Source organism: Gracilinanus agilis, chromosome 2 (genome assembly GCF_016433145.1).
Source record: "Gracilinanus agilis isolate LMUSP501 chromosome 2, AgileGrace, whole genome shotgun sequence".
In the NCBI taxonomy this organism is placed as follows: Eukaryota; Metazoa; Chordata; class Mammalia; order Didelphimorphia; family Didelphidae; genus Gracilinanus; species Gracilinanus agilis.
In genome coordinates, this window is record NC_058131.1 from 469,021,038 (window position 1) to 469,038,656 (window position 17,619).

The 17,619-nt window shown below is 33.7% G+C and overlaps 1 protein-coding gene and 1 long non-coding RNA gene across 3 annotated transcripts in view; one reads left to right on the forward strand and one right to left on the reverse strand.

The window, feature by feature from the left end:
• Positions 1 to 17,619, reverse strand: part of LOC123237761 (JNK1/MAPK8 associated membrane protein) — an 18,708-nt gene continuing 1,089 nt past the window's right edge. For both annotated transcript variants that reach the window (XM_044664876.1, XM_044664875.1), the window contains exons 2-7: positions 15,696 to 15,787; positions 15,013 to 15,167; positions 9,487 to 9,693; positions 7,423 to 7,604; positions 2,582 to 2,658; positions 1 to 623 (exon numbers count right to left, since the gene is read on the reverse strand). In XM_044664876.1, coding sequence (XP_044520811.1) covers positions 405 to 623; positions 2,582 to 2,658; positions 7,423 to 7,604; positions 9,487 to 9,693; positions 15,013 to 15,167; positions 15,696 to 15,787 — 932 coding nt within the window. In that variant the 3' untranslated portion in view covers positions 1 to 404. The remainder of the gene's footprint in view (positions 624 to 2,581; positions 2,659 to 7,422; positions 7,605 to 9,486; positions 9,694 to 15,012; positions 15,168 to 15,695; positions 15,788 to 17,619) is intronic.
• On the forward strand, positions 12,323 to 17,603 carry LOC123237763. Its single transcript, XR_006505478.1, has 2 exons — positions 12,323 to 12,363; positions 17,347 to 17,603. It is a non-coding gene; the product is annotated as an uncharacterized LOC123237763 (long non-coding RNA).

Sequence of the window (17,619 nt, forward strand, 5' to 3'; positions counted from 1 at the left end):
TTTGATTTTATGTTTTATATATTTCACCATCAACTTACATACACATTCAGTTTTAGTTAACACACAATTCTAAGAGTAGAATATCATTCTGTATAATAACAAAAAATTAGCTGGAAACATACAAAGGGTCATTGTTTGCCTTTTTCAGTGTAACTGAAGCAGTGGTACAACATAGTGCTTCATCATAGAATTTTAGTGTAATATTTCCAAATATCATTTAGATTGCTTGCTTGATATTTTCCCAGTCCAGTCCACAAGTTTTGCTGGCTATCAGGAGGCATGAGCTCTTTCAGAGGATGTACCAGAGCATGACAGAGAGGCACGTGCACACATTTACATTTGATTCTCCAGCTTGTTTTTATCAAGAATGCTTCTTGGGTTTCTTGGCACATGTTGCATTTAACTTAATGTCCATTGGCTCCTTCTGAAAGTATCCTTGAAGGTTCAGTATACCTTGCCGTAAGTATGTAAAAAAGTGCAGGGGCCGGCACCAAAGCCAAGAGAGGCAAGTCTTGCTCTAGTTTATCTACTCTGGAGATGGAGATTATCCCATAAGCATGAAGCAACCAGTGGCTGAAGAGAATAATTAGCCTTTTCTTTCTGAGAAGAAGATCTTTGAAGGACTACATACAAATAAAACAAAAAAGAAATGCAGATATATATTTGACTGATATAATTTAACATACTATCTGAAGTTCAGAATTCAGAAAACTATAACCTATGTGATAAAGGATACAGAGTAGAGATTAGGACAAAATTTGGGGGGGGGGGAATGGGTTTTGCTTGATTATACAGGTATGTAAAAGGGTTTTGTTGTTCTTGCTTTCTCAATTTGAGAAATGAGGTGTTATGGAATGAGAGGGAGAGAAAGCAGATCTTAATGAAAAAATAAAATTTGATCCAAAAAAAGGGGAAAATCAATCTCCCTTTGGCATAGATACAGATTACAAACACCTTGAAAATCACAATTATTAAGAAAGCAAATGATTTCTTCACACCTGGGTAAACTGCAGCCATAAGTACTATGAGGGAAAAAAATAGAGGCACAACTTCATTCACCTTTCCCACCCTTGAAAGCCTACTAACTATAGAAGAAACTAAAATAACACATGAATATTACATCTTTTGTTTTAACTATATCACAATACGCTTTAGTACAAGACTTCCCAGCGAGCCAGAAATTATAATATTTTAAATTCCAAATAGGTTCTGAAAATAAGTTTTCACTCAAATTCTAAATGTCTAGAAAGCTAAAATCATTAAACTTAAAAAGACTATAATGTTCATGATGATTAAGGTGCTGAAAGATATCAAGATTAGGGACAGGGACTGGATCTATGCTATAATAATATGGGAAACTCCTGAATAAGAAAATTTCCTTTACTGATTTAGCTGAGTACCTACTCTGCAACTTATATTTTTAGAGTTGCCTAAAATACTGAGAAGCTGTGACTTCCCCAGCCAGTATGTGTCAGAGGCTTGAATCCAACCAAGTCTTCTAGGCCAGACTAAGTAATATTCAAGATAGTTGTTGTGTTAGATAATATTTGATCATACACTAATTAGTTGAAAATTGGTAACTATATACAGCATGTATGACAAATACAAACCCAGAAATAGATTAAGAAGAAAAGGGATGATCCATGGAGGGTATAGAGTAATGCCACAATTTTCTAAAGACTAGAATTCAGGCAATGTCAAACATCCAGAACTATAATGAACTGGGAAATTAAAAAAAAAAAGAGACTCTAGTCTATTTTCAGAAAAACTGCAAACTCCAAGACTGCTATCCTCTGCTTCCAGAAGGAGAGCTGCCATTGGTAGATAATGGTTCTAAAAGCTAACAAGACATGAGAAACCCCTAAGTACTAAGAAGCAGCAGTTGAGTTGGGAAACATTGACTGGGGAGTGAGCAGCAGACATTCATGTGGCTGAGAAAAGGGGAGCCGGCCCCAAGGAGATCAAAGATGGCATCTTTGTGATATCTGAGGATGGAGACCTACCTATCCTCACTCTGAAAGGAAACTCATTTTAATAGTTCCTGTGTCACTCTATGTATCATAATCAAGATTCATAATGACAACTCTGAGTATTTAAAAAAAAATGTTCAACCAGGATGGCAGTAGAATGATGAATCTCTTAAGAGCAATTACTAAAATTGAGGAAAATACAATCTGTTTTGAAGAAAAGACTATGTAAATTGAGAAAATTTTAAACTAAGTACTGAAATTAGTATTTTCCCTGTCCACAGTGGGAGGGAAATAAAAGATCTTGACCAAAATAGATTTAATGCTGAAAAGGAGTCTCAACTTCTATGTGACCACATTTCATCTGTGGTCTTGGATTACAGAGGTATGTGTTAAGTTCTAGTTAACCAGAATATTCTATTTACTGGAGCATCCTCTCCAGCTATTTTGGATGAATATGATTTCATAGTATTTTCTATCCTAAACTTACTAATAAGCAAAAGCTACTATAATGTACTGTGCTAGTATCTTTCAGCTGTTTATGTTGTGTAAAAAAAAAAGCTATAAATCATACATTCCATACAATCTTTAAAAACAGGTAAAAATGATCTTACCTCTATTTCTGAAGCAGACATATATACAGCCAGGGTCACCAAGGACAACACCAATACAATATATGGAAAGGCATAATCTACAAAGCAAATTTAATATTGTTTAAAAAAATTTTTAATATCATTTTAAGTATATTTTACCAGTACACAAAAAAATTAGATGATTATTTCACAAAGGCTGTCTAGCCATTCTATAGCTAACTTACCTTGGAAAAAGTTTGTTTACCAATGTGCTTTAAGAAAAGCAAATGACTATGCCTAAGGACTATAAAACTGTGCAGACCCTTTGACCCACCAATATCACTAATAGGTCTACATCCCAAACTAGGTCTATATCCCAAAGAAATAAAAAGAATAAGGAAAAGAACCTATATGTACAAAAAAAATTTATAGCAGGTCTTTTTGTGGTAGCAAAGAACTGGAAATTGAAGAAATGCCCACCAGCTGGGAAAGGGCTGAATGAGTTGGGTCACATGATTGTGATGAAGTACTATTATGTTTTAAGGAATGATGAGCAGAATGCTTTCAGAAAAGCCTGAATTGATGGAGACTTATATGGACTGATGCAAAGTGAAGTGAGCAGAACTAGGAGATTACTGTATATACAGTGACAGCAATATGGTACAATGATCAACTGAGAATGACTTGGCTATTCTCAGCAATATGATCCAAGATCTTTCTGAAGGACTTATAATGAAAAATGGTAACCCTGAGGAAGAGCCCAGATGGTGGAGAAGGTACACAGAACTGCCTAATTGCTACCCAATTACTCACCAACAACTTTAATTAAATGCCTCCAAACAAATTCTGGATTGTACATGTTAAATCTCTTTTAGATTGCTTATCTCAAGGAAAGAGGGAGGAAGTAAGAGAATTTGAGACTCGATTTTTTTAAAGTTGGAAATTATTTTTACATATTAGGGATAAAAGAAAATATATAAAAAAAAATTTAATTCACATACATCTATATAAAGGTGGGGCTCTTTAGCCACATTTGACAAGAATATCAAAGGCCTATACTAATATATAAATATAGAAAGCTGCTTGAGGAGGGGGTTTCTTCTGCTCTTCAAAAGGAGAGATTGCTATCTCCTAGTGGAGGGCACCTAACTTCACTATTTTTCTACAGGAATTTGCCAATCTATGAATACTAATACAAATAATACACAATTTCATACTATACAACACTATCTCCACTATTTAATAAGACTATGAAGGAGGCAAAAATAATTAAAGCAACTAACAGTTTTAGTAATGTGGCAATATGTATTATAAACCCAAAGAAATCGTGAACATTTCTGTATATCAATAACAAAAACCAGGAAGACATGAGAAAAAGAAATTACATTAAAAACTACAAAATGCATAAAGTACTTGAGTTTTAATCTATCAAGGCAAACAACACACTACAAAGAAATAAAGGAAGACCTGAATCATTGTGAAAGCATTATTTATGGTTGGACCATGTCGAAATTATAAAAATGACTATATGACCTAAATTAAAGATTTAAGTGTTATACTAATCAAATTTGTGTTATACTAATCAACTTAAAAGAACTGGACAAAGTTAATAACAAATTTATTGAGCAGAATAACAAATAAAATCTCAAAAGAAAATAACAAAAAAAGCAGGAGTTAAGGGAGTCTAGTATTATCAGATCTCAAATTATATTATATGGAACTAATAATACAAGTTAGAAAATAAAAAAGTAATTCAGAGAATAAGCCAGAGAAACAAGATCCAGAATCAGTCCGACAAAACCAAAAATATATACTACTAAAGGAAATTCTCCTTATTGGATAGGTGTTGATTAAGGAACTTTTTTTTTTAATTTTGGCATCAAATATCCCTGATCAAACTGTAACTATGATACAAAATATGGAGTTGTAAACTGATCTCGTCATTCTGGGAAACAATGTGTAATTATGATTAAAAAAAATCATAAAAATATCCATCCTTTGATCTCACTGCTGGGCATATATCCCATGGAGATAAAAGAATAAAAAAGAAATAAAGGTTACACATGCATAGCAGTTGGGTTTGTTTGTTTGTTTGTTTTTTTGTGAAAACAAAGAACTGGAAACCAAGAATATTCCCTTCGATTGGGGAATGTCTCAACAACCTGTGGTCCACTGATGTAATAGAACATTACTGTGCCATAAGAGATGATACACAGAAAGAATTCAAAGAAGAAATATACAGAATGAAGTTATATTTAATGCCCCCAACAATGCAAATGGAAAAAACAAAAACACCTCCCACAAAAGAAAGAAGCTAAACTCTGTAATTATAATGACAAAATATGACAAAATAGAAGAAGAGATGAGAAAATATGTCTCCCTTCTTAGCAGTGTGGAAGATTGCATATACTGTCACTCGGTTGATATGTCAGTTAGTTTTGCTGAACTGCTTTCCTTCCCTTTTTTAATTCTTTTTTATAAGGGATGGCCCACTAAGTAGGAAAAGGGGCAAAGAAATATATTAAAAAATGAAGATGTAAAAACAAAATATATCAACAAAAAATATTTTTAAAGTAAGATTGGCAAACTATATAACAAGGTAATACAATACAAATATATAACATCAAGTCATTCCCTCATAGATAAGTGATCAAATGATATAAAGTTTTTGAAGAAATGTAAACTATATGAAAAAAAATGCTCTATATCACTATTAAGAGAAATGCCAAATAAACTCTATGGGTTCACCTCTGTCACACCTTAAGTTCTAGCCAACCTATAATAAAATCACTGAGGCAGAAATCTGAACCAATAAACATTTATTAAAGGGATTTGGCCTCCTTTAATGAATGGGACCTTGGATCATTCTTATGATCTGAGATGCTCCCTTGCTTCCCAGCACAGATTTTATAACCTTCAGGTCCCAGACAGTTCAGATGATGTACTACAAAAATACAAATTCTTACTGGTGGAACCACAGTCACATCTATGGTTTTGAGACAATGGGCAAGCAGATCTCTACCAAAGCCCTAGCAATGGGAAGAAGTTGGACAATCCAGTGAGCAGAATGCCATCCAATGTTAGGCAATCAAAGGGAATGACGAAGGGTTCCCACAATAACTTGGAGACTTTCCATGAGTGGTCATAAGAGGGGCAAGATAAGGATCATCTCCACTCACAGGAAGGGCAGAATGTACTCTCATCACTGATTAAGGGGTCACAAGATGGGCAATGGAATGTTCAAGTTGGGTGAGGGAAAAATGTCAGAGGATGGAGGTCTGGAGATCCAGATGATCCCCTTTACTCATGTTGGCATTACTCATTAGGCCACACGAGTGCAGGTCCTCTAGTTGGACATTTCTGGGGTTCAGCAAGTGCACACATGACTCTTAGTATACAGTCTTAAATCTTCTTCTCATGGCCTTAAGTCTCATATAAGAAAGAATCCCTTTAATCTGAAGTGAGTATAATATAGATCAATATCTATATGATTGGTCTTGATTATATATCAATATGGGTATGCCAAGCAATTAACTTATATAATCACACTAAACAGTAATATTGACCAGAAATAAGCTAAATTATGGATAGATAATGGGTCAGTAAATTAATTATTTTTCATACCTCACATCAAGAAAGTTGGCAAAGATGATAAAATGTGGAAATGGTCAACACTGTAGAGGCTATGGAAAGGCAATTGCACAAATACACTGCTGGAAGAGCTGTAAGTTAGTCCAATATTTCTGGAAACAATTTGGAGCTATATGAGAAAAGTGATCAAATTATTGATACTCTGACTCATTAATACCAATGCTGGACATATATATCTCAAGGATGTCAAAGTCAAAAATATTTGCAAAAGTACTTCTTGTAGTAATGAACAACTAGAGACAGAGGGAATGTCCATCAACTGGGGAATGAGTAATTAGTATATCAGTGTAATGGAATATTGTAGTGCCAGATGAAAGAAAAGATAAAAAGTATTCAAAGAATATGGGTAAGACATAATACCCAAAGAATATGTGTGTGTGTGTGTGTGTGTGTGTGTGTGTACATAATACCCCAAAGAAGTAATGCAGAAGAAAGAAGAATAGACACAATAATACATCCGAAATGAGTATTGCAAGAACTATTCTTGATTCTAGAGAATTTTTTATTAAATATATTTCCCTCTCTTCAGTAAAAAGGTGGACTAAAGGTGCAAAACAGCATATATGTTGTCAGATATGGTTAATGTGCTGATTTTTTTTAAAACCCTTATCTTCTGTCTCAGAATCAATACTGTGTTTTGGTTCCAAGGCAGAAGAGCAGTAAGAGCTAGGCAATGGGGGTTAAGGGAGCTAAGTGACTTGACCAGAGTCACACAGCTAGGAAGTGTCTGAGGCCAGATTTAAACCGAAAACCTCCTGGCTGATATCTGATAACTTTTTTTTAAATTATAAGAGTTGGTTCTATAGGGGAAAGAATATTGGAAAGTGATGATAATGTAAACCAACCAAAATCCCCAAAACATTTTAAAAATAAAAGTACTGGTGACTAGATTTCAAAATCTAATAAATTAATATTAAAATTTAAGACTTAACAATTCTGAATAGGTATAAATTAAGACTACTTCTGGAAAATCAAGAATACTTATACATGTGGAAATGTTTATTTCAATTACTATTTATCTTCCAAATGAAAAAAGGTTTTGATTAACAGTTATTGCTTCCTTTGATATTTATATTATTTTCAGGGACTTAAAGACAAGTTTTAGCTATGTTTCTAAAATAAAATAAACTTGCATTTTTTATCAAGGTGTTTAAAACAAACAAGTACACTGACATTTATTATGTATTACATGTACACATTAAAAAAATGTATTTCACTAATATCCCACTTACATAGAAGGCCTCCTCCAACTGCTTGAATCACAGTTAAAATTGGAAAGAAGTAAAGAGCTGCATAAATACTTTTAAATCGATCAGACTTCCCTAAGCCACAGGCAATCTTCTTTACCAGAAGTGGTCGGAGCAGCATCATTAATACCAAGCAGAAGGCATAATAGATAAATACAATGGTATATCTATAAGATAAAATTTAAATCAATAAAATTTTTAGAGAAAAGATAGGTAGGTGCATAATAAATATGAAATAAAATCTACGAAGTAAAATTTCAAGTGAAAACTATTAGTTTAAAAAATTTCACAGATATTTTCAAATCAAAAAGTCTAAAAAAGTTTAGAATATACATTAAAAGTTCAATATTTGATGCGAGGATCATGTTTCCAGATCTTCTGTAAAGGCTGTACAGAGTCTCCTAGATTGGATAAAAGGCTGGTTTATATGATCTTATATAAGATTTTAGCTAATCTTGTATAAGGATTATAGGTAAGTAATATGTTTGTCTGATTAAAAGAACCAGAGGGTCACTTACTTCTACTTGATCTGTATCTTGGTAAAGCTCTACAGATGATGCTTCCCTTATGTTTACCATACGCTTATTTGCAAGTTCTAAGACAAGCCTTTCAACACTGGATAAGTTTTATAAGTTTAAAAGACTGATTTTCATGTGTAGTTTATAAAATTGATCTTGAAATCTTAGTAACATTTTGTATTTCTACACAATCCTCAATTTATTGGGTCTTCCAAAATTTCAGGGTCAAAAAAGTCCTTTAAGGCTTAAATAAAAATGAATCTGAATACTTGCAGTTTTAATAGCTTATTAAATTACTTAGTGGATAATAACTGCATGAAGCTATCAGAAATTGTTCTATCACTAATAACCACCTAACAAATTCTTCTAAATTTCAGGACCCAGTAGTAGGAAGATCCTAAAACATTTCTTTGGGTTATTTGGATTTTGTTATATATATATATGTAATCTGTATGGCTATACTTAACACCTTTAAAGGGTCATGTGATTTATCTTCATTATATTTATATTTTATTTATTACCACTTACACTTTTCATCTCTATTTCCCCCAAATCCATTTCAGGCTGGATTTATTTCTTTTAGTATGAAATAAAAACCTAAACTTACTATAATTCCTAGAACCCATAGACCAGGTTAGCCTATTTTCTTCACCAAGTAAAACATAACATCCATTATGAACTTCAAATCCATATTACCAAAATATTGTCATACAAGTTCTATATTTTAAAGAAGTATTTTAATGAAAATTAAACATTTATTATATCATAGGACCATATATTTAGAGTTGGAAGGACATTTAAAACAAATCTTCTCCTAATCAATCTTTAACTTTCATAGTTGTTTATGATCTTTGAATAGGGACTTTGATATTTGTGGTAACTTCAGTGCTTAGTACAGCACCTGACACATGGTCAGCATTTAGTAAATGTTTCTGCTTGACTGATTTTAACTAGACCTAATCACTTACCTTCTACTCAAAAATTGTCAAGTGATTCCCCAATGTCTACCCATTATAGTTCACATTTCAAAGGTAGGCATTCAAGACTCTTCAGAATAGTTACCAGCCTACCTTTCTAGCCTTTTCTCCTATTTGCCTTTATATGGTCCCCATTCAAATCAAACTGAACTAGTTGCTCTCTCCTAAACATAACCTGTGTTTTTCTGCCTCTAGGATTTTGCTCCCATGAATGTCTCTGTTCTTTTGTTCTCCTGTTGAAATCCTGTTGTTCCCAACTCTAAGAATTCATGAAACCCTTCAGATAATGTCTACAAAGTAAAGCATTTTCCTCCCAGAACTTGCATGAAATGCTTTGTTTGTACCTTTTGGATACATTTTTATATTATTTTACACTGTAATAATGTTTGTGTCATATTGTCCTCCTACAATATAAACTACAGGTAAGTAGGAATTGAAAGTTATCTGAAATTTTCTTCTCTGGCATCTAGACTAGTGTTCTATATATGTGGTTGGGGTTTAATAAATGTTAAAGTGAAATGAAATAACTGAATCAGGAAAACCTCTATACTTACAGTGGGTAGACAGCTTCATGAGTACAGTGTATTGTGGTAATATAATCAGGACTTGGGTTGTAGAGCATCGTGTACCAGTCAGAAAGCATTAATACTCTACAAGAACGAATCTGCAGAACACCAACTGGATCACTCACAAGTAAGGTAACAATAGCTGCAACACTGCATTCAAATAAGGCAGTTACATGTTGAAATAATGCACTGGAACTAAAGGGAGAAAAAAAAATAGCAAGAAATTTATAAAGCTATGTGTAGCATTTATAGAATCTGATTTCCAGAAACCTTTATATCAAAGAAAATTTTATACAACAGAAGATGCACATGTGAAATTTGGGAAGAATTTTAAAACAATTTACTAAAAAAAGAGATATTCTTCCCAGACTTGATACTAGTAAATGGCACAATTTAAATAAACATTTACATTGAAATTACCTTTATACCTTTAACAGGATAAGACTCTCATCATTAAAAAAAATTTTTAATGCGAGTTTCTAGTCCATATTTTAAAATATAATTCATTGTAGAACAACTCATTTCAAGCTTAGTTAAATGGATTCAAAATTCACTGAACTAAAAGAACTAGAGTATTAAATAATGACTTTATATTAACTGTGAGAGAAATATGTTCTGTTCTGACCCTATTAAATATTTTTTATCAATGTCTTGGATCAAATTTACAGATAACACAAAGCCGAGTGAGCAAGGTGTTAGATGGCAGAACTAAAAAGATCTTAATGGGCTGAAACAAATCAAATCTACTACATAAAATTTAATAGGGATGATTATAAAGTCCTGCACTGGTGATTCACAATACACTGAATCAACAATGTGAAATAGCTGCCCAAAAAAGCAAATGCAATTTTAAATGAATAAAAGCGTGGTACCCAGAATGAAGGAGGTACCTTATTATATCCTTGTCAGATAACACCTGAAATAATATATCCAAAACTGATTCATATATTGACAAGTGGGGAGGTGTCCAAAAAAAAAAAAAGAAGTAATTAGTATAAGGGGACTCAGAACTATGTCACATGAGGATTATTTAGATTAATTAGGAATGTAAGGCCTGGAAAACAAAATATTTGGAGAAGATAAAGATAGGAATATTATCTTCAGTTGTCTGAGGGGTATCAAGAAGATTCATAACTATTCTTCTTGATATCAAAGGGGAAAATCAAAGGAAAGTTGTGCAAAAGTGCTTCAAGAACGGGGCAGCTGGGTAGCTCAGTGGATTGAGAGCCAGGCCTAGAGACAGGAGGTCCTAGGTTCAAATCCGGCCTCAGACACTTCCCAGCTGTGTGACCCTGGGCAAGTCACTTGACCCCCATTGCCTACCCTTACCAATCTTCCACCTATAAGTCAATACACAGAAGTTAAAGGGTTTAAAAATAAAAACAACAACAACAACAAAAAGTGCCTCAAGAAGTAGTAATTTCACCAATACTACAGATGGATGAGCAAATGAGATGACCACCTATTAAGGATGTCATAAAATGGGTTTACATTAGACTCGACAACCTCTAATGTCCTTCTTGTATAATTAGAATTTGCTATCCAGGGACTCTCTCTCCCAGCATCCCATTTATGTATGTTACATAACTAACGTAGGGAAGATATAAGTTTTGTGTAGCTCCGCCCTCTCTGGCTCTGCTCCTGGCAACATGGCTGTGGCAGCTGGGTGAGTGCCAGGCAGGAGAATTTTACTAATGTGGCTTTACTCAGGCTTTTACTTTTGTTCTTGTATTTCTTCTACCTCAAGTGATTACTAATAAATCTTATAAAATACTTGGAGTTATTGGATATTAATTTAAATTTTACATTCCAAACTTGAAGATTCTATGATAAGGATGCTGCTTCAATACTTTTGGAATCTGTACTTTTTAACATTATAATTTTCAATGATTCAAACAACAACTCCTGTATGAAAACAACTTTCAGGTTATAGTGGGTGGTATCAATAGTGGGTGCTGTCCGAATGATGATGATGATGATGAGCTCTTAGTTAGGCTACTCCTCAGACAATATAGAATCCATTTCCAGTTCTATCCTCTTAAGAATTTTGAGGTTAACAGAGCCTGCCAGGGTTTATGTTCAATATGGAAACAATTTCAGTGGAAAATAAAGATGATAGCATTGAATAAATAAACTAAAAAAAAATTTTTTTATCATCTTAAACTTCCTTTTTGCCAACTAGTGCTACTCATATTTTTAGATACAAAATTGTAACTTCCAATAGTGGTCAAGTATGTGCTGCAACATAAAAGCAGAGGGATTTTTTTTCCCACAAAAAGGTTCAAAAAGTGATCCTTTCATTATTTATATGATAAATATCAACATGACAACTACAAAATATATACAACATGTTGTAAAAGGGAATTCTTTGTTCTTTTTGAGTTCATACTTGTGAAAAGGGAATCCTTTGTTCTCTCTGCTTAGTTAACACTTTTGTTGGCAATAACTTTGAATCAATACAAGCTTGAACTAGGTGGGAGAAGCTTGAAAGTCAATAAGTTCACACCTTACTTGATGCTAGGTGAGAACAAGCCAGAAACTTAAAGAGTTCACACACTCAGGAAGGTGTGATTCCAAAGGTGAGAACTCAGACAATTTGGAAGCTGTGATTGGCCCTTGTGAAAAGGGGCAGGGACAGGAAACCACCATAAAAGCCATAAAAATCCCTGAGTAGGGTAGGCTGGTGAAAGAATCTGGTGAAGGAGGCTAGTACAGAGTGAATTCCAAGAAGAGAGTCACTCCAAGAAGGAGAGAGTAAGCTCCAAGAAGAGTCATTCCAAGAAGGAAGTTGGCTTCAAAAAGAAGGTTGGCTCAAAGAAGAAAGCAGGCCTCAGGAGTCACTTTCAGTTCCAGTCACTGTCTTGGGTGAGTGGATAGCTGGTTTTCCCTTCCTGTCTTCTGGAGATAGTTTAATTCTGATTGAAGTTAATAAGTCCTGGCTAAGCCAAGCACTGGAACAATATTTAGTTAGATAGGTTAATGTCTTTTGTATTTCTCTACTTTCACCTCATTTATAAATAAAAGATTTATAATTTTCATATATGTAGCCAAACCATTAATTTTAACACTTACAATGTATAAGTTCATTTATGGGAGAACATGGATAAGAAGGTATGGCTAAGGTGTCATCAGCATGTAGCAATATAGAGCATACCAAAATCAATAAGATCAAAAATCCATAGATATAACATTTATTTTACAAAAACTTAAGAAAATATTTTCTTTTTAATAGAGTCATGCTTAAAAGGCCAAGATGGAATGAGGAATTTTTAAATGCACATAAAATTGTTAAGATTAAAATTCTCTGGAGGATGTTCCTTAATTTATAATTATTTATCAAATAATAAAAAGTGGGCCAAAAAAAAAGAAGGAATCAGTCACATGTAGCCAACTGTTTTCCCTTCCACGAGCTGGCCCAAAGCACAGGTATTCACTCTGATTACCAAGGAAAATAGTCCCTACTTCCACCCAGTACAACAAGCTTTGTTTCTACTCTTATTCAGAAAAGGGGTGGGGGAAGAAGCATATTGTTGCTTCAATCTTAAGATTAAAATTTTTTCCCCTTTAAAATCCAAAGATTGTCTTCAAGTATCAAAAAAAAAGGGGTATAGGCTAGTGTTAAATTTCCACAAGGTTTTTTTCTATATACTACACTGTTCAATCTTCTACATTTTAAAGTCCTGCAATCACCAGCACCACAAAACAGTAAATGTACCCCTAGAAAAACATTTTAAATAAAGCTCATTTCCTCCATTAAATTAATCTGTTTTATAGATATCTTAATTTCCGATTTTTCTTGAATTTATAGTGGTTTCAAATAGTGACATCTCTACCAAAAAAATCTAGAAATATTCTATTCAATAAAGATTTATAAAGGCCTTCCACATCACATCTAAGAAAGTAAGCCAGTGTACCAGATACCGTTGATACAAAAGCAGAAAAAAAAATTCCTAAATAAATTTGAGAAGGGGAGAAAGCATAACTAAAATTGGTAAATGTTTCTAGCAGGAAACTTGAGCCTGCTAACAAGTAGAGATGAAGTGGAGCTACATTTCAAGTATGGGAGACAGCTTGTGCTAACGCATGTAGGCAGGAGGAATTGGATTGCTAGTAAGGTTATTGAATAGCAAGTAGGCTAATTTTGCTGATATACAGAGGACTTGAAGGAAAGTAAAGTGAAATAAGTCCAAAAGGATAAACTAGAGCCAAATTAAAAATGCCATGCCAAGGTGTTTGTATTTTAACTAGAATGAAGTTAAAGATTCTAAAAAGCAGAGTTACGGTTAGCACACATACCAGGAATGGAAAAGAGCTTATAAAGGAAGGAGGCAGGAGATGGGCCTCCCATCTTACCCCTCTTCCTCTTTTTCAGCTGGTCTCTTGCCTCTACACAAGTTAACCCCAACCCAACAATGCATGCCCACCTAATTTCTTACCACTATTTCCACGTTCTCGATCTCCTTAATTGTTAGTGTTTTTTCCCTTCTTTCAGTGGGAAGAGGGAGCTACTGAAAATATATACAAATATATATATAATGTATATATAAATATATACAAAAAATACAAGGGAATCAGGTCCATTTGGTCAGCTCTTAGACTTGTGCTTTACAAGATTTTTTTTGGTCAGCTTTAACACATTGTAGAGGAGGGCAGAATAGAAGCAAGGAACTCAATGAGAAGGCTATTACAATAGTTAAGGAGTATAATTCAATCAAGACAAAGTTTAAAAACCACTGAACTGCACAATGGGAATGGTGGCATGGTTTAGTGTAAAGCATGCTGGACTTAAGAGTTGGGAGGTCCCTGAGTTCAAATTCTCCCTTATTTCAGACCTGGCAATTAACCTCTCTGCCTCACATTTCTCATCTGTAAAATGAGGATAATTATACCTTAGGGAACCTCATCCTTACAATGAGAATGAAATAATATACACAAAATGTTTTCCAAACCTTAAAGTTCTACATAAATGTATGCTTCATATTTGTATTACTATAAACAAATACTAATTATTTAAAATTACCATTCCAGTAAATTAAAATATTTGCCAGTCATGTGATTATAAGCATTAAGTCCAAGCAAGTTCTGTACTATAATGAGATACTACATATGGCCATAAAAACTATCTCCTTTAATACCCTCAAAAGTAAAACAAAAAATGTTATTAAAAATTAATCCAGCTTTGGATGGCTATAACTATCAATAATTACTAAATTATATTGGTACTTATAATTTGAAGATAAATAACAAAAGATATTTCATTTGAATGCTATAAGATCTTCTAGAACAGGAATTTTTAACCTTTATTTTATCATGGACCCCTTGAGTTCTCAGGTAAAGCAATATGGCTCTCTTCAGAATAATGCATAAAGTACATAAGATTACAAGGAAACCAACAATATTGAAATAGTCAACATTTTTTAAGGCAAATTTCATGGATGCCAGATTCAGAATCCCTGTCCTGGAAGATCCTTTTCCCATCCAGATAATTTTTATTGATAAGGAGTATTAGCTAACCTCTTTTTGCCTGAGTACCACTCAATGAAGAACCAATGGAGAACAAGAGGAAGCAGGGCCATAAATCCGAGGTAGAGCCAGTCATAAAGTTCTGGAGACTCTGTACATGGCTGACAATATTTCTGAGTATTCGTTCTCTGTCCTCTTGGGCACACCTGAAAAAAATAAAAACTTTTTATTTATAGAATTATTTTGGGAATATTACAAAAGCATAAAAATATTACTTTATTTCAGGCTAAACATTTAATTATTCTGCAGCCTTCAGAAACTTAGAAAAGACATTCTTAAGCATAAATGTGCTTCCTTCATGGAACCTGAATAGGATTTTTCATAACTAAATTATTAAATATTTTATAATGAATGGACTCCATTTGGTAAGGTAGTTGACAAACAATGGAAAACCTACTTATTCACTTTACTAAAATAGGGGTAATCTGAAGGCATAATGCTAATAATATGACAAATAATTAAATAATTGGAAATGACTATAAAAGATGATTTAATATGTGCTTAGTAAATATAACTCTGCCACAAAGAAATGCACCATTCTGCAGATAACCAATATAAAGTACGGATTTTTATATCAATTAACTTCTAATAATAGTGGAAACTTTTAAGTAAGGTAGAAAAACAAAATTCTACTTTTGAAAAGATTTTAAAAGCAATGAAAAGCAAAAACTTACCCCACATTCTCCATATATTTCGGTTGAACCATTTTTATATATTAGTGTCTTTCCACAATAAAGTCCAAGGCATGCTGGTTGAATATCAATAGCTTTTTAAAAACAAATGCCAAAACAGTAACCTATTATTAAACATACTAATGAAATAATAACAGTGAAGCATTTTGGTGCAAATATTAGAATATATTTCAATGTCCCCTCACTATATCACTATTTCCTTTAGTTGAATGCAAACTATACAGGCATAGAATGTCTTCTAGACAGCTTTGGTGGTGATGAATGTGTAGAACAAAGTCAGTACTCCTGGTAACACCTTGTCAGCCACCCTTTTAAGTGTACCTGCTTCAGAAGTCAAAGGATTCTGACAAAATATATATATATTAGATATATATGTGTGTGTGTATATATATATACATAACACACACACATATGTAAAGAGCTTTACAAAACTTTAAAGCATATGTAAATGTTGTTCATGTCTGACTCTTCATGACCTCATCTGTGGTTGTCTTGGCAAAGATACTAGAGAGGTTTGACATTTCCTTCCCCAGTTCATTATACAGATGAGGAACTGAGGCAAACAGGATTAAGTGACTTGTTCACAGTCTTACAGAAAGTAAGTAACTGAGCCTAGATTTGAGTTCTGTGTTCATGACTATTGGCTGCCCACTACGCTTACAGTCAGAGGCCATAAGGACCATGACATAGATCTTTCAATCTTATTTCTATGCAATTTAAAAATTTTAGATGAGATATTCCTGTCTGAATATAGCCTTCTTTTAGGACAACTGAGCTATGTAACTATTAAGTATTTAATAATGCACATAGTACAATAATATCTTTTCCCCTTTCTCTACCACATAGCACAGATTCTACCATCTTAAATGCACTATGTGTCCTGATTTGCCAACCTCTTCTACTGTGCCCTCTAGAAATCCCAAACCATATTAAACTTACTCCTTTTTTTAAAGAGGAAAGAGAAGATAAAAGAAAAGGCGGATTAGAGGCAGAGGATCGAAGTAAAACAAGACTTTTGTAGAGAGAGGATAAAAAGAGAAGAAAATGGGATGAAGGGAAATACACAGTAATCATAAATGTGAATGAGATAAGTTCATCCCATAAGACCAAAACAGAAAGCAGAATAGATTAAAAACCAGAATCCAAAAATATGTTGTTTACAAGCAACACACTTGGAAGACACACACAGAGCTAAAGAACTGGAGCAGAATCTATCATGCTTCAGCTGAACTAAAAAAAAAAAAAAAACCAAACAGGAGTAGTTCATGATCTGAGACAAAGCAAAAGCAAAAATAGAACTAATTAAACGGGATGATCAGCCTTTTCTCAACCTCATCCCTACTGACCTTTATTTACATTATAGGCTACCTTCTTTGACGGGATACTTTCCCCTCTAGGTTTTCAGGACACTGCTCTCTGTTCTCCTTCTACCTGTATGACCACTCCTCAGTCTCCTTTGCTGTATCTTCTAGGAGGTCATGCCTACTTATATGTGTGTCCTACAAGAATCTTTCCATAACCCTCATCTCTTTACTATCTTTGATTAGTGATCTGATCAGTTCCCAAATATTATCTCCATGTAGATGATTCCCAGATCTACACATCTAATCCTTATCTCCTTCCTGAATTCCAGGTTCATATCACTTCATTACTGGAAATCTCAAGCTGGACACTTCATAGACATCTCAAACTCCACAGTCCAAAACAGAACTAACTCATTTCCCAATTCAACCCATATTAAAGAGGATTTTAGGTACCTATTCTGTGATCTATAAAGTCTGTGATTTGCATGCTGTCTCCCCATAAGAATAGGGCACAGGTGGTGTTTTTGTATCCCAGGGCTTAGCCCATAGCCTGGCATATACTAACTGCTAAATAAATCCTTGTTGAATGACAACACTGGCTT